Here is a 27,829-nt window from a genome sequence, read left to right on the forward strand (position 1 = left end):
AGTACGAGAAAGGTCTTGCACAAAATTCAATAGCTGAGATTAAATTAATAAATAAAATTCAATAATGATAATACAATCTCAACCACTAGATTTTATGTAAGAATTTTTTTACGTCAGAGTAAATTCTTGTCCACCAGCACACACATCAAATCTCGTAAGTGATGGTGCATTGTACTACTCGTTGGATCTGATGCACTGCTTGGAATTTTGATAGTGGTATTATACTAGAGTGAGCCTATCTTATTGGAAAACACATGTATTTAATGAGGTGGTTTGTCCCATCAAGTTAATTACCTTTGATGGCGATGTTGGTCATTTTCACATGGTAAAGTTGGAAGCTTCCTTGGATTCTAATGAAAGAGACTTACCACAAACTCTATAAAACCCCCCATATCTACCATACCAAAGCACAAAAGCATGTAGTCTTATCAACCATTGTAACACACGTATGGAGTCTTAAAGTGGTCCATATTTAATTACATTTATTAACCATCCAATCTAATCAACAAATTATTGTGTGACAATCCATTTTGTACGAATCTTAGTAGTACACTAGAAAGTTCCTAGCAAATTCCCAAAAAAAGACGCATTGGTTTCAATTCCAAAAACTCCAACCATGAAAAGCCCACTCAGACGCTGACCTTTCACCAAAGCCCATACTCCATGGAGCACAATACTTCATTTCGCTTGTGGTACAATCACGTTCACGCGCGTTTTCTAAGCGCGTGAAACAAATAAATCGCTACTTTATTACAAAAATGTCACTATCAATAGTGTATCTTAGACCGTCTAAGGTATGAAATGGAGTGGTCCATTCTAATTCTTTGAAATGAATTAACAATATTTGATTGGTTATTTATGTTAAATGTAAGTGAAAAATTTATTTTTTATTTTATAAATGACAAATTAAAAATTGTGAGTCTAACAATTCATTACAGTACTAAATTTTAATTAGGTTGGATGTCAATTCTCCTCCAAAGAGTAATCATAATTTTGATAGAATCAAACAAAATATTAAGTTTTAACATAAAATTGTATAAATCTATTTCATTATAATTTTCAAAGTAAAGTGCAAAAAAACAAAAATAATAATATTAAATTCATTACTATTGATGAATTGACTATTGTTTTACACTTTACCATATCACTTTTAGCAAAATCAAGTGTATATTATTTTATTATAATTTTTTTCTTTTATTTTATGAACCAGATATGAAAAATATCTACATAGATATGATTCAAATCAAATATTGACCACAAGACTCTAATGTAGAAGAGAAAAAGAATTATACTATTAACCTTTGGACGTGTTTTATTGATAAATGAAACAAAAAAAAAAAATATATCATGGCAAAAGTAGATTGAAAATAATTGTTTTTGTTTTGTAAGTGAATGACAAAATTGAAAATTATTTAACTAGCGAATAAAAAAAATGAAAAATCAATTGTTATAAAAAATAGCGACAAAAAGTCGACTGCATAAACCGTGCGTTCCGTGAAAACGGAGTCGTATTGCAGTTCTTTTGTGTGTGCGAGAGAGAAGAATACGTTTCCTGTCCGCTGTTCTCAGGTAGCCGTTTTGTTGCTTTTCTTTCTCTCTCTAAAACTACACAACACACGCTCTCTCTGAGATGCCATTAGCTTTCCTCTTTTTCGTATTCTGCCCTCTCTCTTATTAAAAGCACATTGTCAGAGCATTGTAGTGTTGTTGAGGAGGGAGGAGAGAGGAGAGAGGAGAGAAATTAAGCTTGAGCTAGAGAGAGAGAGAGTGATCGATCATAAATGGGATCGTCGTCGGGGCAAAGCAACAGTTACGACCTGTCATTCAAGATCCTGTTGATCGGCGACTCTGGCGTCGGTAAAAGCAGCCTTCTCGTCAGTTTCATCTCTAACTCAGCTGAAGATCTCGCACCTACAATCGGTACCTCTTCATTTAATTTGTATACTCACATCACAATTTATACGCACAATTATTATACATATGCCTACTTATATATGGATATTTATGCCAGCATTTTAGTCTGTGTACTGTATTATTTGATTTTGAAACTCAATAGTGAGTATGTTTAGTGAAGTTTTGTGGCATTTTATCTTTCTTTAATTAATTTTCTCTGTTTCATTTACCTTACATGTAAGTGTTTGATATCTTAAACTTATAATAATTTGTCGATTAATAGCATGTGTTGATATGTATGATTTTATATTTTGTTAATTGTTACTTGAAGAACTCTAGGCAGGGACGATCTGCTTCTAGGAGTGAGCTTATATTTTAAAATTCTTTAGATCATATATATATATATATATAGGGATAGGTAATTGCTTGGGCGTGATCCGTATTTTCTAAATTTTAAAATACTAGGGTATATGGATAAATGTGGTTATCTAGATTTGCATATATTGAATTGTAGATGTGTTTGCTAAGTGCACTTGTTCAGATGCATGTGTCCGGGATGGTGATTAGGTGGATTTGGTGACTGGTGAGAAACAGTTCCAGTAAGGTTCTTAATAGTTTTGTTAAGATTTTTGATTAAGAGCTCCACTAACCGGTGGTGAGTGCATGCTGCCAAAATTAGGTGATTTATTTAGTAATTTGTTGGTGTTATGGGTTATTTGTGTTGGCAGTGTTTGCTATTTTGAACCTGTCAGGGTTGCTCAGATGGCAGGGTCTTAAGGTTACTACCTTGGGATCTCAAATTCGAGTCCTGGTTCTTTAAACTTCATTCTCTTTATGTCACACCTACTTGTTTTGTTTGACTTTGTCTAGTCATCTTAAAGTTCTTGAAGATCTCTGTTTGGCAAGTGTCTATACTTCTATAAAAGAGTAAATTTACCTTTGATTAACTAGCAACATGTCTTTTTGCAAATGTTCTATTCAAAATATTCCAACATTTTATGCAATTTACTTGGTGCAAGCGTGACTCTTTATATGATAGGCTGAGATTTCTAACCTGATCACATATTGAATTTTTTAATTTATTTTTTTCCTCTTATTTACTATTTCCAGGTGTGGATTTTAAAATCAAGCTACTTAGAGTTGGTGGGAAAAGATTGAAGCTTACGGTTTGGGATACTGGTAACTATTGGCAAGAGCATATTAATTTATTTGTCCCTTGAAAACAAGTAGGACTTTCATCATTATTATTTTAATGATCATTCTCTTTTCCTTTTTTTGCTCTCATGCATTGTTGAATTTGTTGGTAATTATGGATGCAATTGGTTTAATATGATAACATTTGTGCTACACTCTTAATGTGTTTTCTACAAACTCTTTTCCTTCGTTTAAGAATTGAAGATCGTGTAAAGGCGGCAATTGAAATGTGAAAACAGAACTACAAAAGAGGTACAATTGAGAGCATTGAGTCACCCAACCTCTCTAACATAGAATATGACAAAAGGTCACAGGCTGAATTGGGCTTTGCCCAAAAGCTAAAAGAGGAAGAAAAAAAAAGGGGATTATTAACAATGCATCCTTCTTTGTACTTCTAGCATCAATTCATTTTATTGATAATTATGTTTTGTTAATAATATTAAGTATGGTTAGAATCTTTCCAGGCATAGCTGTCCAACTGGGAAAAAAAAAAAAAAAAAAAAAAAAAAAGGCAATCTTGGGGGAGCCTTGGTCTACCAAATGGCCTTCCAAGAAAATCCGTATGGTTTTTACCTCAACCCCTATGATAGGATAAAACCTCTAATCTACTACCCCCAGAAGCAATACATTCCACAAATCCTGCTCCCCCAGCTTAATATCCTGTGAATATAGCAGCTAAAAAAGGCTTTTATGTCCTCTAGCTCCCGATCTTGCAAAGTCCTGATGAATCTAAGCTCCCAAAGTACTCTACCCTCACTTGCTTTAACAATATCCACAACTTGAGTGTTCTAGCCCAATGCCATCTTGGAAAGACTTGAGAAGACTTGCTTCAAAGGGTCTTCACCGTTTCATGCCAGTTGCCACAGATTGACCCTCATGCAATTTTCACCTCGTTTGTGGAATTCATCTCACCTTCTCAGATGCCTTCCAAACCTTCAGCTCATAGGAGGTTTGAACCTCCGACCTCTCTGAAGTACAGGTTCCTCTCCAGCCCACACCCTCGTCCCCGGTGCTGGGGTCCCTTATTGTCCTGCTGAAGGCAATTGCTCTCTTCTTCATACTGCCAAAGCCATTTTCCTAACAGTCCTGGATTAAACAAGTTAAAATTTGGAATACAAAATTCTCCATCTTTAATTGGATTACACAAAATGTCCTAGGTAACCAAATGATAGACTTATGTTTGATGTCATCCCGTAAAAAGTTCCTCTAGAGCGTATGGAAACCTATTTTAAATTGAAGCTGGTATGGGGAAAAAAGAGAGAACAAATAAGTCACCAATTGGAGTGGGCACTTTTATTAATATTAAGCTTATGTTGCCAATGGGATAGGGTACTTTTAGTGAGAGTAAGCCCCACTCCTACAGATATTGTCTCCTCCATCCAGCCAATCCCATGAATAGCTCCACCATTAAGTCCCACATCACTGTAGTTTTAAAGGAAGAGCCATGAGGTAATCCCAAACAAGTGGCAGGTAAATTCGCACCCTACACCAGTACACCCCAATACGGCTTTTGTGGTATACATTTGAAAGTTTGTGTGGATTAAGACAAAATAAGGATAAAGTGCCTAATTAATGTCTTATTATGATATTCCCATGATACAATGTATGTATTTTGGGTGCTATTATTGAGTACTAATCATTGCACTTGCGTTATTTCTTTAGTAGTCAAAATTCCAGATGTTACCTTTAGGATTATGAATGATTTTGGATACACCACTGTTTTGGACAGATGAAATGGGGTAGCTGGATTCTTTAGTTAATCTGTAACAGGGTGGAGGAATCTCACCTGTTGAAGTCATTGGTGGTTCTAGACAAGACATGTTGCTTGTATAGGATCAGTGATAGTGTGATACATATACATGATTTTATCTATTTATGCAAACGTTTAGGCTCCGTTTGTTTCGATGTAAATAATTTTTTTAAAAAATATTTTCTTTTTTCAGGTAAAATATTCTTTTAATTTTTATTTTTTCAGTGTTTGGTAAGGTCTACGTCGAGGTTGAGGTTGAGTCTATCGGACGAGGCATGTAAAATAATTTGCCAAAAATTGATGGATATATTATTTTTGTTAAATATTAATATTTTTTTTCTTCGTAAATATTTCACCAGAAAATAAAAAAATATTTTCCGAAAAATATTTTACATCCAAACAAACGGTGTCTTAATGTTGTTCACACTACATGCAACAACCTATTATATAAATGTGACACATTTTTTTAGTATCTGTTGCCTATTATTGTGATTGATCAGACAAAACCTTTTTTTTTTTCCACAACTTTGTGAAAAAATTATATCAGTTTATAAACTCGTAAATTTTCTTGCAGCTGGACAGGAGAGGTTCAGAACGTTAACAAGCTCTTACTATAGAGGTGCCCAGGGGATTATTCTTGGTAAGCCATCAACATAATAAAATCATTTCATCCCATAAGGTGTGTGGAAAATATTATTTTCTTGATATAGTTTATAGATGGCCATTTGTTATATTTTTTATGAGTAAACGTGTAAAAGCCTTTTTAGCAAGGCCCATCCACTGGGAAAATCATATTTTAGGTCAATTTATGATTTGACTCCATTGGAGAAAATAATGCTGCTATTTCCCTTAATATATTGATAATGATAAGTCATGCTTTCTATTTGGTTCTTTAGAATTTATGATGCACAACTAATTAAGCTGTGATATACAGAATTGCTTAGCTGCGCTGGCTTCAACATGTGTGAAGTTCCTCTTTGGAAAAATATTTATAATTTTTGAGTTTGGTATAGAAAATCACAAAAGTTACAATTTTTATTTTTTTAATATAAGGAATAAATTAAAACTACATCATCCAGTATCAGTCCCATCAATACAGAGCGCTGGAAGATGTTTATATGCACGAAGTCACTACTCTCAAGCTTAAATAATTTAACCAAGACAAATATAATTGAAAGCAGTCCACATGTATTGGTATTTTAAATCTCTATTTCCATATTTCCTACATGCCACTGTGTGTGTGTGTGTGTGTGTGTGTGTTTGTTCAAGTTTAGGAAATACGAGGCTATGATTACATCCAAGTTTTTTGCATTCATTGGCACTGTTTATAGGCCCAAAGAAAATGTGATGTCTGTTTATACAGAACTAAGCTCTTTTTCATGTGAAAAGTCGTGCTTCTCAAATTTCCACTGTTCTCATGCTTTAGTATATAAATAGTCATCTATAGCGAAGCTTAATTCTTCCCGTTCACACATCTTTGAATCTGCATTTAACTTCCACTTCAGTTCCAAATCATTCAATATCATGTTATGTGGAAGCCCTATGATCTTTACCTTCATATTCTTTGCACAATATAAATGACAAACATCAGACATTGTGATGTTTGCCTACTAGTGCAGTGGTGGTGTAGTGTAAGGATTACTGACCTAAAAGTTGTACTGGTTGCTGCAGTCGTACATGCACCGTCAATCAGACTTTTAATGTAATACTTTGCAGATGTTATATGCTACATCTTTTTCATATTTACGGCACTATGCTCCCATGGTTCTCATTTCTTGAACTCAGTGATTTTATTTGCTTGAATTATAGTTTATGATGTGACACGGAGGGAAACATTTACAAATTTATCTGATGTATGGGCTAAGGAAATAGATCTTTACTCCACTAATCAGGATTGCGTCAAGATGCTTGTTGGAAACAAAGTTGATAGAGTAAGTTCTGCATTCTCTATTTTTCTTTTTCTGCTTGAAAATATGAGTCCAGAAAGCAAAATTATTCAAGGGTTTAAGGTACCTCCTATACATATCTATTGGGATTGTTTTATGTTGATTTTCAATTATAGATGCTTGCTTCGATATCATCTAGGCTATGCATTTGGCTGATATTAATGGAATATTTTTGTTTGGTTCTTTCTATCATGTTGTGCTTATCTTGTAAATTACAGGACAGAGAGGCTTCAGCATTATTTATCTGTTCATCTCTTGCCTGTTGCAAAAAGTAAATAAGTGACAAAACACGAGATTAAATGGATCTTCTTTCCTTAAGAAAGCTACTGAAAGAATTTGGAGGTGGTTCTGTTCTGACATGAAAGAAATTATATAAAATTCCTTCTGCTGTTGGTTTTATTTGTATATTTAATGAGTAAGACAGTCGGATCAAAATGGAAAGAAAAAGGGACCCTATGCAGCAAAACCTTCGTATTATAATTGGACTCCAAAAAATCAATAAAAAACTTTACAAATTGTAGTCTCAGACAGCAGGACCCCCCAACCACGTTGTGTCGGTATCGCCACATAACTGCCAAGCTGTCTCTGGCAGTGGGACCTCCTGCAATGTGGCTGGTACACCATGTAGTCCCAGTGGTATAGGAAAGGAGCTTGGCTATTACTTCGATAAATATAAATAATGTTTATACCTGACCAACACTTCTCCTGAGGTAACACACTAACACAGGTACAGGTGCCATAGAGAGTGACGAAGCTCCATGTGGGGATCCCCGAGTTTGATTACTATCATAATCAGCATTTAGGAGACTAGAGTTTACAGTTCATTTTGCATAATTTATTTTTCAGTGGACTGCAATTAGTTAAGTATTTCTTGCTTTTGCATGAATGGACTTACAATTCCTCTCAGATTCAATCTAGGCCCATCAGTAGTCCGTACATTATCAAATCCTCTCAGATTTTACCCTGGACTGCTCACAGCTTACATATACACCATTTCCTTATTATTTCATTTTTTATTTTATTTTCTCAATTTTTTTCTGCTGGTAATAGAGCTTTCTTACTGCAAACACTGAGCTTCTGTCAAGTCTAGTGTCTAATTTTTTAGCTACAGCTATTTATGAATTATGGTTGATATTCTTTGTTAATGATGCACATGGTTCACTTTTTGAAAGATTAAGCTTCTTTATTATATTATTAATATATATTTTTTTAATTCATTGCTTGTATGATTCCAGGAATCAGAAAGGGTTGTAAATAGAGAAGAAGGGATTGCCCTTGCAAAAGAGCATGGATGTCTGTTTCTTGAATGTAGTGCTAAAACTCGAGAAAAAGTGGAGAAATGCTTCGAAGAGCTTGCCTTAAAGGTAAAATGAAAAAGGCATTTATCCTTTTCAATTTTCAAGTGGCATTGTAATGACATATCAATGAACTCGAAAGATACTATTTAACTGCTGCACACGTAGGACAATTATGCAGAAAATGTAGTTCACCTGTGGTTGATACTCCCTTTGATCAAAGTCATCTCGATCCATCCGGTAGTCATATAGTAGGACCATGTTATAATTATACTATGAAGTGTGGAAACTGGAGTTACTCAAACCTTTGGGTGGACTTCATATTGCTATATTTGTAATTTTTCACGGATAAACACTGCATAATTTGGAAGCGGGGTTATGTTTGGGGACTGAAGTCCTCGTGTGAGCATCATTTTAGTTATGGATGGATACGGAATCCCTTGTCATCTGTTGATGTAGACCTCAAAGTGGTATAGTTTGTCAGACTAATATGAAATGAAACTAAATTATTTCAGTTATAGTTCAAATGCTAAAAATCTTTGGATAACAGGCAGCAGCTGTATGTTCAGTGATAGTTACATTATTTGACGCAACAGTCCATTTTCTGTTCCAAGTTTTACCCAATATTGAATTTTTCCACAGATAATGGAAGTTCCTAGTCTTCTGGAAGAAGGATCTACTGCAGTGAAGAGAAATATCTTAAAACAGAAGCAAGAACACCAGCAACCTCCTCACAGTAGTTGTTGCTCATAAATGCAGGAGCCTTTGATTTGGAAAGACGTGTATTAAAGGAAGCCCTCATGCTGGTACTGCCCATGGCGCGCACACAGCTTATGTATATGTTTTTTTTTTTTTTTGTTTTTAATAACCCCTTACTGCTGCTGTTGTGCTTCGGTTGTGCCAGTCACTGGTGCTGCTGTTCCGGGAGTATTGGCACTAAAATAACATTGGTTAGCTTGTGTAAAGTTGGTTGCCCTTTTTGGTCTTTATTCTTGTTTATTGTCATCTAAGTTGCTATTGAAACAAATTCACATTTGTTTATTTTATTTTTCCTACTTTTATGCTTTGAAAGGCACTCGTCGTTGCTGCTAAGAATGATCTAATGATTTATGTGATTATTAGATTTGATCATAAACATTAACAAATGTATGGTTGTATGCCAATTTATTTGGACCACAGCCCCAAACCTTCCATCCTCCTTTCTAAAACCTTTGACCCTTGTTCCTAAATGGGGTGCCTCATCTTGTCATTTCGTCGTTGCTCAATGTGTTGGGCGTTCTTCACTGACCATCCAAAGTTCCTACCCCTAGGAAGAATTATCCATCTTCCTATCAAGGTTAAGGAGTCAACTGAGCACATCAGTGGCATCATTGAACACTCAATCGAATCAGAGTTCACCCCACCCGTACTGATCAAATAGTTGGCGTGGGCCACAGGCTAGGATACTTGCTTGTGCAATGATGAAAGCTTAGACTAATAAATTTGAAGACGCAGAAGCAATGGTAGAAACTACACTAATAAAAGCTGCATATTTTAGTTCTAGGACCAATACTGTAATAGCCATTTTAATGGGTACCAATTTATGTGTTTTTTTGTATGGGGATGCAAGGAAATGTTTTAATGGGTGTCAAACTGTCAATCTATGTACGTGCTTGGTAAATGTGTTGTGCTTTGTATACGAGGCATTCATATGTTGATACAAGTGTTGCATCCTCAGTGTAACGGTTTAAAATGCACATAACTTGTAAGTTGTAACATCCTCAATGTAATAGTTAAAAATGCACAGAACAGCCACTAGTGCACTACAGAGAATCCTCATGCCGCAATAAAAGCGTCAATAATCGACTAGAGGTGTTTGAAGAAATCATAAGAAATTTAACCCCCACCCCAAACCAAAAAAATAAAGAAGACAGATAATATCTTCATCAATGAGATCATTTCTACGAGATATCATCAATGAGTTCCGGATTGTATACACATCCCCTGTTGCATAACAAGTCACAGACTATCATAGCATACTGGGAGTGTGAGTATCAACTAGGGGGGAAAAAAAAAAATCATAGTGCGGGTGTGAGTATCAACTAGGGGAAAAAAACAAAGACTATCAAAACACACTCCAAATCTTACCACTATCTGGAATAACAAAGAGAATGCATTATCAAGATAACAACATTTAACCAGAATTAGTTTGTACAGAGAACTTGATAAATGAAGTTACATTAATCTTGATATGTGCTCTGAAGGTAATAAGAGAAGCAAACATCCATATGTAAATATCTATGCAGTCTGCATACGCAGGTATGCTAAAATATTATAAATCATTCAAAATGTCTTCCCTGTAGATTGAGGAAGGGCTAACACCTTGGTTTTATAACAAGAAGAGTACGAGGGCTTTCAATTTCCCAGAATGAACGGGAAGCAACTTCACTGAACTGTATGACTTCACAGGCGCAAGGGAAATATGGTAAAAACCTTGTTCATGTGCTAAAACTCAAGTACCACAGCATGCTGATTTCTCGGGAGCAGCAGTTGGACCCTTGCCTGGATCAGGTTTACTGATTTTGATGGTTGGAGGCTGCATATCGAGAAGGTCAACGCAATAAACATGATTTAACATATCAATACAAATCATATAAATCTGCAACCGATAAGAAAATCCTTGAATTCACTTATGTACCTCTGGTTTAGAGTCGCTATCAGTGAGTCTTTGCTTTATGTCTCGAGCAATAGAAAAGAAGACCTGCTCCACGTTGAAATTTGTTTTGGCACTCTGCACGAAAGGTTTCAATAGTGTCAGCGTAGTAGAGCGTGTCTCCAGGTTCCAATGTTGTAGATACATGACCAACCAGATGCTTCCCAGGCCAATATACATACATACATATATATACATGTATATAGAGGGCCTACCCATGAAAAGTTATAAGCAACAATAATTTGAAAAATAGGTTCCTGATTTCGCCCATGTGATCCAAACAAATTTAAAACTGCACTAGCTAGCTCTCTCATGTGCTGCATGTTCTACTAACTTACCGTCTCAAAAAATTTGATACCATATTCATCAGCCAGTGCCTGACCCCGAGATGTTGGCACAGCCTGCAAAAAAAGTTGAAACTTCAATCGATGATAATATCTTAAAAGGAACCAGCTTGAGTAGAGAATCCAGGCAAGTTCTTACCCTTTTGCTCTCATCCATGTCAGCTTTGTTACCCACTAGTATCTTGTTGACATTATCAGAGGCATGTTGCTCTATGTTCCGAATCCAATTTTTGATGTCTACATGATATTACACCAGGAATCATAAATTCATTTCATAGTTGCTTGTTTATTTGTTTTTATTTTTTAAAATAAAAAAAAAAGGAAAGAAAAGTTGTCCTTCTTGTTTACAAATCAAGCAAGAGTCTAAAGGAAGAAAGAACAAGGAAAGAAACGGAAATACTGTTGAAGGACGACTCATCAGTGACGTCATAAACCAGCAGTATACCCATGGCTCCCCTGTAATAAGCTACACAAGAAAGAACAAGATTATTAAGCAAAATTGAAGAAGAAATCTAAATTTTTAAATGAAATGACCTGGATCCTAACCCTAAGTCAAAGAATATTCCTTGGATACAATAAAATTTAAACCAAAATGCTCTGCCAAAATTATACCGCCAAACGTCCACACTGATAGGATCCAAATTCAGTTAGTATTTCCAAGCAATCCTCTCAAACTAAAGTTCAATTACAGTGAATAATCTTTGAATGTTGGCTTGATCATCTTCACACTGTTATACCTCTGACTATCAAATATAATGTGATGGCATGGGAAGTGATCAAAAAGATGGGTCAATATATGGTCTAGAAAACTGCAGGTTGTGGTAGATGTGGGTCTACAAGTGTTTTTAATGCTTTAGAACAAGAGTAGTGAATTGATGAATACCATAAAGTCACCAATAGATTTCTCAAGGGTAAATTACCCTGACCTCCCCTGAGGTATGGACTTATTACCCGTAGATGAAACTTATAAAAAAAATCACCCTCGCACCCCGTGTCTGAGTTAAGATTCTTAACACCGTCAAAGTCTATTACAAAACTACAACTAATAATCTATATTTAATTACCCCAATGCTGAGTAAGCAAAACAAATTATTAAAAATACAAATTTAATAAACATATACTGTATTATATATTACTATATATAAAAACATATAAAGGTAATATATATACTCGTATAAATATACATTCCACAGTAACCCACCGCCGCAACCAGCACCTCCACCGTCATCACTACCTCTTTGCACTCCTCAGTAAGAGCGAGTCGCTCGTCCTCCGACATTTCGGGCCTCAAAACAGCCATGGTTTCACACTGACGGAAACTCGGTTGCACCAGTTGGTAGCCATGGTTTCGTCCAAAAAGTTAAATTGGTGATTTTGCACATGTACTTCTTCTCCACACATTATCTACTTCTCCACTCACTCTCTCTCTCACACACACAATCAAACACACAGACGCAACAACTTCAGCATCTAATCCTCTCTCGTCTTCAAATTCCAGACCTCTAATCTCAGTAATATCTACCATATCTTCTCCGATTACATCAACCCTTCACCAAATCACCGCTTCCTCAACCGCGACCTACCATGGCTCCCTAAATGCCAAAATGCCCAAACACAACCAAATTGGTTCACAAATTTCTCTCCTTCCTCAACTGCAACCTACCACTTCTCCCCAAACGCCAAAACTCCTAAACTCAACCAAATTGGTTCACAAATTTTGGTGTTGATGCTTCGGTAATATGGTCCCCAAGAAGAAGCAGTTCCTCACAATTGAAAAGGAGAAGAGGTAGTGGTGGTGGAGTGGGCTGTATGGATGAATTGGTGGTGACGGAGAGAGAACCGAGAGAGGAGAGAGAAGGGATGGTGGCAGGAGGGGATGTGGTGGTGGTGTCGATGGTCCATCTAATTTTTATATTTGTGTATATTTAATATTCTATAATAAACATAATCTAATTGAAGGGCCTTTTTGGCATTTAAAAAAAATTATTTAACGGAACTAACAGCCCTTTACCAAAGTGGGGTTGACTGCTACTTTTACTAAAACTTAAGGGAGGTTGACTTACATTTTTTCAGAACTTTCATCTGACGGTAATAAGTCCAAACCTCAGGGGAGGTCATGGTAATTTACCCATTTCTCAAACAGGTTACCTCCTCACAGAGCAACATTCCAGGCCCTTACAAAATTTAAGTTTCATGTTTTCTCCATGGACCAAAAACTATAAGTACCTGTTGTAATTGTCCGGAAACGTTCTTGGCCAGCAGTATCCCATATTTGCAGTTTGATGCGCTTCCCGTCAAGCTCAATGGTTCTAATCTTAAAATCAATCCTGATATAGACATTCACATTTCAGGGAGCTGCACAAGATAATTAAATTATAACACATTTTAGTCAGAGGTTACAAATATGTACCCAATTGTGGTAATGAAACTTGTTGTAAATGAATCATCTGAGAAACGTAATAGCAGGCAACTCTTTCCAACCCCTGCAAATATAAATCATAATAGTAGTGAGAGTTGGAAGACTATGCATGGAAAATGTATCACTACCTACCACATGTATGTGATACTTAAATAATTTGTTATGGCTTATAATAGGAGAAATCCGAAGGCAATGTTACCAAAAGAAGGAAAGTAGCAAGAATTTACTAATATGAAAAATGAAAACCAAAAATAAAAAGTAGAATTTTGCTAACGTTTGAACAATATGGGACAATGCAACAGCATAGAATTATAAGAAAATCCCTCGTGTCCTTAACATTGCATGATCGGTTCTTATTCAATTACCTTGCCAGTGTATGATTTCATTTTAACAGCAAAAACAGAGAGCCAAACAGCAAATACATTATATCAAAATGAATTCAAAACTCATAGCCAATTCCACAACAACAATGTCGACCTAAAAGGAAAATGGAAGAAGGGAGGGGGGAGATGGAAAAGTACAAGTGAATGAAGAGTAGGGATGTAACAGGACGAGAATGGTATGTGGTGCCTGTATTCCAAAATTATATATGAAGAAAAATCAATTCCCAAACCCCACCCCACTATGCATGATTTAAATAACTAGATACTATCCTAAACAAATTCAAGATAGATTTTTTTTTTTTTTTTTTTTTTTTTTTTTTTTTTTTTTTTTTTTAAAAGAAAGTTAAAAGTGTCATGAAAAATATTAAACAACTATAATTATACATTTCTGTTAATTTTATGGTTACAAATCCGAAAGATGATGAAAAAATAATGAAAAGAACAAAAATACATATATCTTTTTGTGTATAATTTTAAAACCAACCAGGATGGGATCAGGGCCAGACGGGTTCTGATTCTTGGTCCAAACCCACACCTAACCCAATTAGAAGACACCCAAATCAGTCCCATTAGGTGAAGGTCAAATTGACATCCCTACTGAATAGTGAGTAGGTTAGCTTGAACAGATGTGAACATAGGAAAAGCATAGACCACAATTAGTGTTACTCTGTTACTAGTTGTTATTAGCATAAAAGATCAACTTATTCAGCAACCTTAGAAGTAGCAAAATGGGCATTCATTGAACTTTAAGGGCAACACAACTGAACCCAATTAACTATTTGGTCTACTCTAATCAAATTTTTAGTTCTTGAAAAATACTGTATAAAACAAAAATTACATGTCTTGATAAATTCGTTCCAAATTAGATTTTCCCTTCAATTAAACAGAGGGTGAATATGCAATTTAGGAAATTCTAATTCCAGATTTATGTTTAAAAGAAGAAAAAAAAAACTCCCAAAATCATGGAAACCCGAGTAATGAACTCAAACAATATATAAGTTGAGAATTAACATTAAAGCTTATGCATCAGGAACCCTAAAAATTCAGATAAAACACAAGCCCGTAAAGTAACCAAAGCAGTTCGTAATCAAATCAGTAGAAAACACTTAAATTTGATATAGACATAAACATACACACATATATAGAGAGAGAGTAAGAAAAGAGAGAGGAGAAGAAAGACTTGCCGCTGTCTCCGATGAGAAGAAGCTTGATGAGGTAATCATAATCCGCTCGAGCTCTAGTGGGCGCAGCCGCCATTTTTAATCCGTTTTAAAGCTTCCCGATCTCAACTCTACCTACCTCTTGAGATCTTGGAGGCTAAACCAGGCTCGCCAGACAGAGACTCGAGTCGATTACACCAGAGCTCTGAGAAATCAAACACAAAGTACAGCCCTCCCCCTCTAATTTTTCTCTCTATATATATACACACAATATATATATAACCTGATTTTTAAAAATATTTAATGGGTAGATCAGAGTTTATCTGTATTTTAACAGGAATCTGCTGTCTTTGAGTCAACAATACAGTCTGTTTCTGATGACGTGGCGTAAGTGGTGACCGTTGATTTGGTAATCTTTATTCTGTCGACGTACTACTGCCACTGGGCAAAGATTCATTAATTGTTATTAACGATGGGCACATGTCGTCATCATTGTATAATCTCTAACGAGACTCTCTTGAATTCTTCTTGTCTTTAAGAAAAATATTCCACCATTTGGCGTAACAATCAATTTTTTTATATTGCCCCTACTTGAATGATTTTGCACACACAGTTTTATACCTAACTTTAGAACAGATTGTATAATTTACATCAAGAGCTTTCCGGCAGTCCTAACTACTAGTATAGAGTTCACATGAAACATTGTTTCATGAGTAGCCAACATATGTTTTAAATCTTTAGCTCCTTTCAAAGTTCCGGCTATGGTTTACCGTCATACGCAATGTTTCGCTAAGTTCGTAACTATTTTTCAAGAGTTCGATATCGTTACATATATTCAAAGCGGCCGACTCGACCGGTAATATTCGCCCAAATCCATTACACCGTGACCATAGCTGACTAAACCGATTTACATCGATATTCGCCATTACACCGCCCAAATCCATTACACCGTGACCATAGCTGACTAAACCGATTCACATCGATATTCGCCATTACACCGTGACCTTAGCCGACTCGATCGATTTACATAGTTGTTCACCAGAATCCATTCCATCGCAACCATAGTTATGACCATCAATGAGTGCTCGCAGTTGCCTTTCCCAATTTTTATAAACAAGTAATTTTTTTTACTTCATTTTATTTCTCAGTTGTTGAGATCTGTTGAAAAACCAATCCTAAATCCCAAACGCGAGTATTCATCCAGAGTCACATTCGATGGCCCATAATTGAAGTTGGGATTAATTTTTCCACAGCACTACACCACCGCCAAACATGGCATTTGAGTATTTTACAATTATTAATTGCTTTGCCAATATTATTAAAACAGTAATTCACTTTTCTTATGCAATCAGGTGCAGAACACAAGCAAGCCTAGACAACATTTAGAGGGCATATCAATGGCTAAACCCAGTAAATTTTATATTCCACATATGAATTTTCGACAGTTACTTTTGAAATGAAATCCAGACTCCGCTCGCCAACATCGCTTTAAAGAATATGGGTTATCTTTGATAGGACTCAACCAGCAAAACGGCATTGAAAGACACTGCTGATTCGGTAGTGGAAGCGTTCTATATAGATCTTGTTTCAATAAAATCCATACAACAGATTATGCTTAAAAACTTTCATATTGCATTCATGGACAGCCTATCTCCCATATTTCCTCAACCAAGGTTCTAAAAACCATTTGATAACCAAATTCTGATAAAATTTTATAGAAATTATAATGTAAACTACCTACTGCAGAAAGCCCAAAAAAGACAATGGCAGGAACACAGCCATAGCAAAATTCAACATTCCAGCAAGTATGCCTACTGGCATGCCACAGCACCAGCCGCAGCTTCCAAAATTCTCCGAGCTTCTGTGCCTGGGTCAGCTAGCTCGCTCGGCGCCTACCAAAAAATGCAAATTAGGGGGGCCAAATATGAGGAAGGAAAAATAGCATAGGAAACCTTTCGAGTACTAACCTTTCCAGAGATATTTGTCTTCACAGGAGAAGCTCCATTAACCAGCAAGAATCTTATAACATTTAGATGCTCACCTCTTGCCGCATTATGAAGAGGCTATACAAGTTGAAGGAGAAAAAAAAATTAAAAAATTATGATACATAACCACAAACAAGATCCTTTTGGAAAAGAAGCAACAAGAGGCAGCTGATTTGAGCTCCAATTACTTCTTTTTTTAAAAAAAAAGGAAGGCCAATTACTTAAAAAAAAAAACAGAATTCTAAAAATTGTAACAGTTAAAATTCATTTTTTTTTTTTTTTGATAAGTATAACAGTTAAAATTCATGTGATTTTAATGAGGCCTTTAACCAGCTAATCCAAGGTTTGGAGTGTGTATGATCAGAAAACCACTCACAGTGTCACCTTCTACATCCACTGATTCTAGCATTCTTTTCACACACTCTGGATCATTAGCGCTGCTGATTAGAAGTTGGACTACCTCTGTATATCCTGCAGATAGTCATTGGCAAAAAGAAAAAAGATCAACAAGAATATTACAAGGCATAATAGTGAAAGGAAGGGGTATAGCCTACCTCCAGCACAAGCATCATGCAAAGGAGTTCCCCCGTCTTCATCCTTAACCTCCAAAGAAGCTCCTCTCTCCAACAATAGCTATATGATAAAAAGAAAAAGATACTATAACAATAACAACAATGATAATGGAATGGTAGTAGTAATTAGGGGTTCACATCCTTGGTTCTCGATTTCCAAAGCCAAAACTGAACCAAAGCATTGAATGAACTGGACCAAATCAAACCAAGAATCATCTGTTCAGTTTTGACTGGTTTCAATTTCCCATGCTCCCAACCATGGAACTATTTTTACTGAGAAAAAAACCCTCGTTTTCAGGTTGGGGTTTGGGTTGACAAAATCCAAACCCTGAAATAAACTGATGAGGTAGGTTCTAAAAAAAATCAGAACTAGAACCGAACTGACATCGCTGAAGAACTAGACAAAATTGAATCATAAATGCCACGTTTGGTTTTGTTCAGTTCTCAGGTCTGGTTCATTTCTGTCCCCTAGTTGTAATTATAAGAAGTAGAATAGACATTGTGAGGTTACTGACCTGGACGCAAGGCAGATGGCCGTAGAGACAAGTCAGATGAAGAGCTGTGTCCCCATCTTCCACTGGCTCGTCAATGTTACCCCTCAAATTATCTGTAGTTGTCCACATAATAGGTCAAATCATAATAATAGCATCAGAACAACAGCAACATGGGTAACTAACAACTAACAGGTTTACTTTGTATTCCATCACATTCCAAGCTAGCAGCAGAGATACTCCTATGAGGGGGATGTTTTCGTATCGGATACTGGTACTCCTGCATACTTGAGGGTATGTGTCCACAATTTCTAAACACATGATACTTAAATACTCCAGGCCACGTGTTCCGTACATTTTAGAATTTCCAGGACACCATAGTTGTAGTATATAAGCTACTAGCTTAATTTGGTTCATTGATGTGGTTCTTGCTTTTAGAGCAACAAAATTATCAAAAAGGTGTTTCCAATTTTTAGATGACTAGTAGCCAGGGCAGGAAATTTTCACTCAGCAGCTCAATGCAATCATTAGCTCATCAGAATTTTTATCAGTACAGTAACATCTCTCCAGAATTCTAATCCTACAAAGTCACCTAACACAATTCTAAATTCAATAGCTTTATTGCTAAAAAACACATCAAAACAAACTCTAATAATTTCAAAACGTCTTAAATTTATGGTTACAAACCCTCTCTCTCCATACATAAGCGTAAACCCTAGGTTTCGTTTTAGAGAAAAAAGAGAGGCTAAACCCTAGGTTTCGTTGGAGAAAAAAGGAAGGCACTCAAAACAGTTGATAGAATAGCAAAATGAGTCGTGAATCGAGGACGAGATAGAGTAGAACAATTAAAGGTGATCAGCCATATACCTAGGGCATGGCGAAGGGCGTTGACGTCGCCGAGCTCGGCGGCGGTGGCGAGGTCGCGGAGATGGGGAGGTGTGTCAGAATCGGGTTCGAGCACCAAATCGCCGCCTTCCTCTTCGAATAGAGCGTCTTCGTCTTCGTCGATCAGACCATTTCGCCGCCTTGGCACTGCCATTCTCTATCCCTAAAACCAGAAACAGAAAGTGAAGTCACAGAAGGCAAGAGGCATGTGACTATTTTTGTTGTATAGTCATTTAACATAGTAAAGTCTAAAATTTTAAATAAAAATTTAAAATTAATTGCATAAAGTCTCCTTTAATTATAAAAAAATGGCATCTTATCTCCTATACTAAATTTTAAAGATAAAACCTGTTAGAAATATCAACAACAAAAAATACAATGAGGTTTTATGAAATTAATTTTAAAAGCCATTAACATTTTACGAATTTTTTTTTGAGCCATTTAGTTATTTTTAGACATATTTCAAGGTCACTGAATCACACATTCTAATATATTTGTTTCATTGGTTGGATATTCTATTAATTTTTTTGAGGAATAATAAAAATTTAGAGAACTAGGCTTACAACTGTGTGAGATTAGAGTAGGGCTGTAACTTGGGCGTGGGTTACGAACTCATGTCAATTTAATATATAATATGTTACTTTATTTTAACTTTAATTTGATATTCATTTTTCAATTCATTCTTGAATATTTAAACCCGATTTGCAACTTAGGTTAGGTTTTGAGTTAGAAAAAATTAGGATAATTTGGATTATCCATATAGTCAACCTCCAAATTTAAAATTTTAAGTGACCATAAATACAAATTTTTTTTCAAAAAAAAAAAAAAAACTTAACACAAGTTTCTAAAATATTACAAACAAATTATTAAAAAATTATTATACAGAGTGTTAATATAAAATTAATTAAGATTTGAATAAAAAAAGTTGAAAAGAAAAAAGTTATCCTAATATGAATATTATATATAATATATTTCAAATAAAGAATATATATATAAATAATATTAAAATTTATGAGTGTGCTGCTTGAACCTCAACCCATGTTTTGGAATAGTGAATGTCTTCCCATAGTAACCTAAGGCGCTCCACCCTCTCTCTCTCTCTCTCTCTCTCTATATATATATATATATCTTCAAAAAAAAAATTATAAAAAAATCCCTACACTATACAATACTTTAGTCTTATAATTTTTTACACCACAATTGTCCTTCCGGGTTAACGTTAAGATTCTTGGTGCTAAAAATGAAAATTCCTTCAACTTCTCTTTCACGTCCGCCTCCCTTTCTTTCTCTACCAAAATCTAATGGTAATTTATTATTATTATTATTATTATTTATTTTTGGTTCTACTTTCTTCTTCTGAATATATTTTTTTAAGTTGGTTTTGAAAATATTAATTTGTTTCTTTTTGCTGAATCAATCTATCCATTTTATTTTAGACTATATTCTATCCATTGAGATGCTATGTTGAGAATAATAGATACAATTAGGTGGAAACAAAAAAAAACTTAGACTGCCTCTAATCCTTTTTAAATTTGTAAATTATCATATAAATAGATAAAAACCTACTGAATATGTGTACAGAAAATAAAGGGAAATGATATTTATACTGAAATCATGCACCGAATTGTTAGGCAAAATGGTATAACAGTTCAGTTGGCAGATAAGGTGATTTTTTACTAGAGTAATTATAAAGGAGTGGGCCCTCCACTTACATGTATTGTGCATAAATAACAAATTAGAAACATTCACTTAGATAATTCACTACAACAAATCCGTGCAAGTATCATTACCTTAAAATAAATTACACTTTTATCATCACAACAAACACTTAAATTTCAAAATGAAAATCTCAAGCTTAGCTTTGATGTCAAATTTTAATCTTTGAGAGAAAACATTGATAAATTGGAATCCTAACATTTTTCTTTTTCTTTTGAGAGTGAAACTTTCAATATTTATATATATGGACAAAATTACAAAGGCCCAATACACTATGTTAGCCGAAGGCTATAACTATTAGACTTGAGGCCCAATTAGATGAGGCCTAACTAGACCAAACCAGGGACAAAAACCCCTACCTGAACATCAAAACAATGAAGGATATGACCGTTACAGGCTACGATTGTGCATTCCGGTAATCATGGAGATCACTGCCTCCAACCTTCATGATCTTGATGTTTGATACGACGGTTTTGGTGGGGGACGGAAAATCGCTTCAGGCAATTCCCATTCATCAGTAGTTCTTCGAGCATTCGTTATAGGAGGAATTGATGATGTGAAAAGTTGTGTTCTCACAGAGTCCAAAGTGAGGTGAAGGACTGAGTTCGCGAATAGGCATTTCTTCTTGAAAATTCTGTGATTACGTTTATTCCACACATTGTATACCAGAGAGGCAAGACACATTTTTTAGATTGAATTGCTGTGGGTATGTACAGGGGCGGAGCCAATTAAGGCCCAGAGGGGACACGTGCTCCCCCTCACTTTGCTCCAACTTACTATACATAGATGCATATTTTTGTTATATACATATTCTTATATGGTAATTTTAAATAGTGCCCCCTCAAATTTTCAAATTCTTCTAATTGTATACAATATATTTTTCCTTTTCTAATTTTTGTTTTCTTTTTCAAAAAATTTCTTTTTTCATTTATGTATAATTATGAATTTTTCGTTTTTTTAACTTATTTATTTTTATTAATGACATTTGTGATTGTATTTAATTATAATTATGGAATGCACAATGTGCTTGAATAAATGTCCACAAGGGCTTGACATATGCGCATTTGAAGAATAGACAATTTGTAATGGCAACTCATAGTGTGAATGAATGCTTGGGAATAGAAGGTTTGGTCCAGACCAGGTGTGTCCAAGGAAGGGAAACCAAATGGTTGTTGAAATGCTTCATTGTTGCAGCTATTGAGAATGTACCCGAGGGAGAAGGACTCCAATTGTATTTGTCCTGTCTTTGTGAATTTGGAATGGGGAGAGTGGAGTGGCATTGTAGCTGTGGTAGTATGGCAATGATGGCATTGGGGAAGAACCACGTGGAGCTGTCAATGAATGAGCATACTTTGGTTTTGCTGTCATGGCTAGTGTCAATTGGAATTCTAACATAGGTAAAAAGAAGTTGTCAAATTTTAATGTGGAAGAGAAAACAGTGATAAATTAAAATTTTTAATAAAGGTAAAATAGAAGTTGGAAGTCTAGAAGGAGACAGAGAGAGGGAGTAGAACATGAGATAATTTTGTTTGTTTTTTTTCTTTGGCAAAACCGCTCACACATAATTCACATACCTAATTTATTTATTTGAGGATTTAACTTTTATCAATTACTTTAAAAGGTAAAACAGATATCATTACTTAATCATAAAGTCTTTAAATCAATCCAGACTAAGATTAATAGTGAAACGTCAATATCAACAATAGATTGTTTGACAATACTCTTACACTTAGATTTGTTAGTGGATTGAGCAACTGATTCGTATAAGCAATGTGTGCATGTGCTCCGATTCTTTTAGGTTGTTGACGAGTAACCAGTGTCCATGGGCCAAAGCATTAAAAGCATAGTAACTTCAATAAAATTAAATTAAAATTAATGCCTCCTTAAGAGCCATGAATAATGGACAATCTCTCTCTGTCTCGAAAAGTGGTCACATGCGTGGCTTCTCAACACCCACCAAATATGCACTATATTAATGCACCTACTATACACTGAAACATTAGATCGATGAGCTTGCCACTTTGCTGTGTCGCGCTCTCTCTCTCTCTCTCTCTCTCTACATCTATATATATACGTACATACACTTGTGTATATATTGACACACATACATATACCAAAAAATACTTTTATACTCCATATAATTATTTCCTTAGAAAGTGAACGTACAAAATCGACAAATAAAATAAAATAAAACACTAGGTACAAGTACCTTGTCATGTTTGATCTTACTCTGAATAGTGGCACTGTCTCCTACTTTTTGATGAGGTCACATGTTCTTCACCTTGACAACTTGCATGAGCAATACGGTTAAATTGGCTAGTAGCTAGGGGAACCACTTTCTCACACACTGACACACACATAATTATATACAGACAATGAAAGTTAAAAACTTTTGCACTTTGTATATATATATATACATGGTTAATTGATCATAAAGTTTAAAAAAAGAAAAAAAGAAAAAGAAAGTTTATGAATTTGGTGGTTTGTTGGACGAAAAAGAGACCTTGATTCTTGATTGATTTAGTAGTAATTTGGTTAGGGGAGGGACCATGCATGGAATGAGGTGTACTACCTTCCTAAATTGGTATGGCTACTGAGAATTAATGCTACATATATTCATTCACATGTTCGATTCAAGTATAATACTGTTTGTTTAATTGTTTTTCCAAAACAATTTAATTGTGAAATATATATATAAAAAAATTGTTATCTATTTTAAATCTAGAGCACCTATTCGATACTCCATACGATAATGTGAGGTTTCAGCTAACTTTATTTTGACCTCTTTAATCACATTAACTTCTTAAAAGCTATGGATCGATAATAAAGTAGACTAATAACAAGTAAATGTTCCCAAAAATTGTTTGCAAAATCCACCATGTGTTTAATAACCGTAATGAATTTTGATTGAATGAGAAAAATAATTAATTAATGTGACAGACAAGCATACATGTATAACAAACGCGTTTCTGATTGTGTGTCAAGTAAGGCATATATATATATATATATATATATATATATATATATATGTTACTTAATGGCACGACAGAAGAGTAGTACAGATGACCCAAAGAAGAAGGGCAGTTACAGACTTATATAGCTAGCAATTTGCAGCACATATATCACTATATATTAATTTATTTGTCATTTAATGAAACAGACATATATGTGGATAGAGAGAGCTTTAGCTTTCTTGTGAATGAAACAAGGAACCTAATTCACCACTTTTGGTTGTGGCGGTGGTGGTAATGGACCTAATGGTGTCAAACCCTTGTCTCTCTCTGCCGTCAACCTCACTCAAAAAGGAACAAAAATGGATTCAAAACCTACCCCAAAGGAAAAATAAAGACATTACTAACTTTTTGTGAATCAAATGCCACCAAGAACACTAACCACTCACTCAAAGAATTCAACTAAGATGATCGATCAATACACAAATATATATAAAAGAATTCAAAGAATCAATATTTATGAGTATGAGTAATCTAATGATCGAAAAACAATATTACACATTCATCTTGGCTATGATAATTTCAAATCCATATATATAAGAATTAAAATATATGGTTTTGCAGTTCAGTAATGGCAATCAATCAAAGAAGATGCGGAGAAGACCATCACTTTTCCTTTTGAGGAGAAGGGAATTAGCTTGGATTCTCGGTGCTCGGCTTCCGGTGCCGGAAGATTTAGGTCTAGGGACAGAATGCCTCTAGGTTTTTTGGCTTCTTGAGTCGACTCAGGACTGCCCGGAACCATAGTGACCGATCTGTGCCTCCTCATGTGACCACCCAAAGCTTGGCCGGAAGTGAAATCCGCGCCGCATACTGAACACTCGTGAACCTTGGATTTGTTACTACTCGACAAAACCCTATTTGAAATTTGGAGCGAAAGGGTTGTTGTTTCGCTCTCAAATCTATCTTCCTCGCCCAGTAACCATGCGGCTTTTTTTCCCTCCACCTGAGTGGCCTTAAGCTTCTTGTGGCTCGCTCTGTGTCCACCGAGGGCTTGAAATGAAGGGAAGCACCGGTTACATGTCTTGCACTCGTAGACATACAATCCGGCCGCCTTGTTGGTGGTTGGAGCCACCCGCTCGGGTGGTTTTAGGGTTTGGCCGCCGCCTTGAGCCAAAAGAATCAAACAATTAGCCATGTCTTCTTCTTCTTCTTCTTCTGTACTTTTGGCCATCAATTCAATTGAGTTAGTGGGAGAAGTGGCGACGATATCAAGTCCCCCGGAATTTTCACCACCACCGCCACTGCCACCACCCTCCTCCGCGATGCTGGTTGAGCTGGAAGTAGCCATGGTTAACGCGAGCAGAGACTCTTGTCTCTGGCGCTTGGTGCGCTTTCCTCTGATTATTTGTGTGTAATCTTTAGACCCCATAACTTCTCCTTGATCTTCCATATTGATCATCAGTCTAGAGAGAGAGGGGTAATAGAGTGGATGTTATTGTAGGTAGTGGATGGTTAGAGAGAGAGAGAGGGGGTGGTTTATGTAGTGTAGATAGAAGCCGACCCGTGAATAGTAAACAACGAGTATGTCCACCAATCTTTCTTTGCATTACCAACCTTGGAAGTTATATATATAGGCAACATATATATATATACACAGTTGTGTATGTATATATTTAGAGAGAGAAAGAGAGATGATGCAATTTAAGAACAAGTATGAGGAGGTGAAGAAGCGAGTAAGATTCGGTTGGCTTTGAAGCAAGCAAACCCATTACTTTTTTGCCAACGATTCCTTCAAGTATAACTCGTCTGTCACCACAGAAATTTGCGCAAATCCCCCAACTTTTTTTTTTTTTTTTTTTTTCCTTCATTATTTAATGTGTCTTTCTTGCTAATTTTTTATTTAGTAGTATTAATTACTTTCTTTGCTGCTTTGTACAGTTCATTATTATGGATAAAATTAACTAATAACTATATATATATTGAGAGTTGGAGGTGGTGGTGAAGAGTGTTTTTCGACAAGTAAGGTGGCTTTTATCTGTTTAGTGTGATGGTTTGGATTAGTTCAAATTTTTTTTTTTGTATTAGACACTTAATCAAGCAATTACATGTGCAGTTGACCCTACCCACTTTGTATTATAAACTATACAATATTATTATTTATCACTTCTTGGACGGACCATGACCCAAAATTTGCGCCGGCTATATGCATAATTTTTTTTTTTTTTTTGAATGGTGAAATGAAAATTACTAAAGGAACTATCTTATTCCGACTAATTGGTCATGGTCATTGATGATTGAAAAATTAAATAGATGAGTAATGATTGGGAAGCCAACAATCTAAAATTTTGATTAAGTGAATCTGAGCTGATGTCATCGTAACTGTCAATATTCACTCACATAAATCAGTAATTGTCCGATATTTGAACTCTAAATTGTAATTCAAAGTAGAATTAAGTATTCATGTATTGATTGAATCTGTTTAGATACCACCACTCTTGTGCAAAGATTAATATATTGCATAACTACGAATGTTGTTGGTCATTGGTTGGATGAGTAAATCTTATGATAAAATTATATAAAAAGTACGTGAGACAATAACTATCATAATTATAAATAGAATTTTGGATCCGGATGTACAAATGGATTTACTATTTCAAGTTGATAATTGAAAAAGAAAGAAAACGAAAAACACATTGTGATTAATAGATGCAAATGGTGTATGATAAGGATAACACGAAGTGACTTGCATCGGCTTCTTTATATCCGCACTTTGTAAGTAATACGTGTGCTTTGTTAAGTAGTTGGCAAATCTTTAAACTTCAACATAGGTTTAATGGGAATGTCACTGTCATAACATGTATATGCGGTGGGACTTCCGCCTCACAACCTTTTCGCAATTGAATATATATATATATACACACACACATATATTCCTATATATATACACACACTTATATATTAATATTGTTTAATAATCTAATTTAACGCTTAATAAAGTTATTAATTCTAAATATATTAATTTTGTGTTAAGAAGCACGTCCTTCTAATTTCAAATAATCTAAGTCGTCAATGCGGATACTTTCAAACATATATAACAGGTTAAAACTTCAGCAAATTAAATCAAATAATCTAAGTCATCAATGATGATGGTTATCGCATGCTTTATTAAAATATCTTAAAATAATCAATATCTTAAAATAAAATCACAGAAATTAGTGTAAATCTAATCCAATTAAAGATAAATTATGAAGTTTGAGTAGAATATCATTCAGTTGTAAATGAATTTCGATATCAGGTATGTGTCTCTATATTTATTAGTTATATACAGGATTAAAATGGAGAAAACTATAACACCTTTTTAACTTTTTCCTACTAGAATCAGTAAAAACAAATTGAAGGAGAAAGCTAAGTCCACTTAGTTTGTTACTGTTATGGTATCATCTAATTGGGGGCATCCTGAAGTTGACTCTTTAATTATATTCATTTTTAATATATGCTGTGTGTGTGTGTGTGTGTGTGTGTATGTATATTATGCTTCGCACATGTTATCATGTACCATACGGTATATGATTGGCGTATATATGGGATGCAAAATTCAAAGATGCTTCTCTGTGATGGTACATATATACTACAATCTAAGCTTTGTTCACAACTTCGATCACATGCATGGTAGTTAGAACAGTCACCAAGATGGAGACTAACCATGCAAACTATTTCAGACACCATTTCGCAATGGACACTCTCGCAATGGAAAGTATGGAGCTAAGGTTTTGTGTTGAAATTTTTTATCTTGCAATGTGACTAATCCACCCATATATATATATATGAGACTTTTGTGAATTGCAAGTTGTAACATAAATCAACTTCTTCATGTGAAGTGAATGGAGGAGGAAGTATGGGAGGTCAAGAATAAAAGCGATTCGAGATCATGCCGTTACGGTTTAGTCTAATTGTGAAGGACACGTAACGTACTGGTTGATGCCACCATCATTTATATATTAATATATATAGGTGGCATATATATATATATATATAGATCGAGTGTGTAAGCCAAGTAAAGCATCCTTTGGTTTTTCCAAAATTGGTTGCATTATTTTGAATACTTCGCATTGCTTCTTATTTTAGTTGTTTCTTCTTCTACTCTTCCTTC

The 27,829-nt window shown here is 35.1% G+C and overlaps 4 protein-coding genes across 4 annotated transcripts; 1 reads left to right on the forward strand and 3 right to left on the reverse strand.

Moving 5' to 3' along the window:
* The first annotated feature begins 1,513 nt into the window (after positions 1-1,513).
* LOC132312985 (ras-related protein RABC2a) lies at positions 1,514-9,149 on the forward strand. Its single transcript, XM_059811579.1, has 6 exons — positions 1,514-1,920; positions 3,004-3,072; positions 5,412-5,477; positions 6,647-6,768; positions 8,019-8,147; positions 8,721-9,149. Exons 1-6 carry the CDS (start codon positions 1,782-1,784, stop codon positions 8,829-8,831), a joined length of 636 nt encoding a protein of 211 aa, XP_059667562.1. The 5' UTR covers positions 1,514-1,781; the 3' UTR covers positions 8,832-9,149.
* A 1,063-nt stretch (positions 9,150-10,212) lies between these two features.
* Positions 10,213-15,368, reverse strand: LOC132312986 (ras-related protein RABE1c-like). Its single transcript, XM_059811580.1, has 8 exons — positions 15,101-15,368; positions 13,525-13,597; positions 13,341-13,441; positions 11,515-11,580; positions 11,254-11,351; positions 11,109-11,171; positions 10,756-10,848; positions 10,213-10,653 (listed from the first exon to the last, which is right to left on the reverse strand). Exons 1-8 carry the CDS (start codon positions 15,171-15,173, stop codon positions 10,570-10,572), a joined length of 651 nt encoding a protein of 216 aa, XP_059667563.1. The 5' UTR covers positions 15,174-15,368; the 3' UTR covers positions 10,213-10,569.
* Positions 15,369-16,629: 1,261 nt separating this feature from the next.
* Positions 16,630-19,220, reverse strand: LOC132312987 (uncharacterized). Its single transcript, XM_059811581.1, has 6 exons — positions 18,992-19,220; positions 18,149-18,240; positions 17,616-17,694; positions 17,438-17,532; positions 17,044-17,139; positions 16,630-16,968 (listed from the first exon to the last, which is right to left on the reverse strand). The coding sequence occupies exons 1-6, from the start codon at positions 19,161-19,163 to the stop codon at positions 16,888-16,890; spliced, it is 615 nt and encodes a 204-aa protein (XP_059667564.1). The 5' UTR covers positions 19,164-19,220; the 3' UTR covers positions 16,630-16,887.
* Positions 19,221-24,121: 4,901 nt separating this feature from the next.
* LOC132312988 (zinc finger protein ZAT5-like) lies at positions 24,122-25,965 on the reverse strand. The gene has a single exon (XM_059811582.1). The coding sequence runs from the start codon at positions 25,136-25,138 to the stop codon at positions 24,302-24,304; it is 837 nt and encodes a 278-aa protein (XP_059667565.1). The 5' UTR covers positions 25,139-25,965; the 3' UTR covers positions 24,122-24,301.
* Positions 25,966-27,829: the final 1,864 nt, after the last annotated feature.

The sequence above is a fragment of the Cornus florida genome, unplaced genomic scaffold, assembly GCF_030987335.1.
Source record: "Cornus florida cultivar Cherokee Brave unplaced genomic scaffold, ASM3098733v1 CherokeeBrave_3.0.0_Hap2_Chr06, whole genome shotgun sequence".
Classification (NCBI taxonomy): Eukaryota; Viridiplantae; Streptophyta; class Magnoliopsida; order Cornales; family Cornaceae; genus Cornus; species Cornus florida.

Bases quoted from the DNA above. Each gene is read 5' to 3' on its own strand.
- LOC132312987 (XM_059811581.1), bottom strand. From the start codon at position 19,163: ATGGCAGTGCCAAGGCGGCGAAATGGTCTGATCGACGAAGACGAAGAC. The intron at 18,241-18,991 runs GTATATGGCTGA...GGACAACTACAG, and splicing joins CGCCCTTCGCCATGCCCTAG to ATAATTTGAGGGGTAACATT. The intron at 17,533-17,615 runs GTAGGCTATACC...GACTATCTGCAG, and splicing joins GCATGATGCTTGTGCTGGAG to GATATACAGAGGTAGTCCAA.
- LOC132312986 (XM_059811580.1), bottom strand. From the start codon at position 15,173: ATGGCGGCTGCGCCCACTAGAGCTCGAGCGGATTATGATTACCTCATC. The intron at 13,442-13,524 runs GTACATATTTGT...TGTCTATATCAG, and splicing joins AGTTTCATTACCACAATTGG to GATTGATTTTAAGATTAGAA. The intron at 10,849-11,108 runs GTAAGTTAGTAG...CCTTTCGTGCAG, and splicing joins GTATCAAATTTTTTGAGACG to AGTGCCAAAACAAATTTCAA.
- LOC132312985 (XM_059811579.1), top strand. From the start codon at position 1,782: ATGGGATCGTCGTCGGGGCAAAGCAACAGTTACGACCTGTCATTCAAG. The intron at 3,073-5,411 runs GTAACTATTGGC...ATTTTCTTGCAG, and splicing joins GCTTACGGTTTGGGATACTG to CTGGACAGGAGAGGTTCAGA. The intron at 8,148-8,720 runs GTAAAATGAAAA...ATTTTTCCACAG, and splicing joins TCGAAGAGCTTGCCTTAAAG to ATAATGGAAGTTCCTAGTCT.
- LOC132312988 (XM_059811582.1), bottom strand. From the start codon at position 25,138: ATGATCAATATGGAAGATCAAGGAGAAGTTATGGGGTCTAAAGATTAC.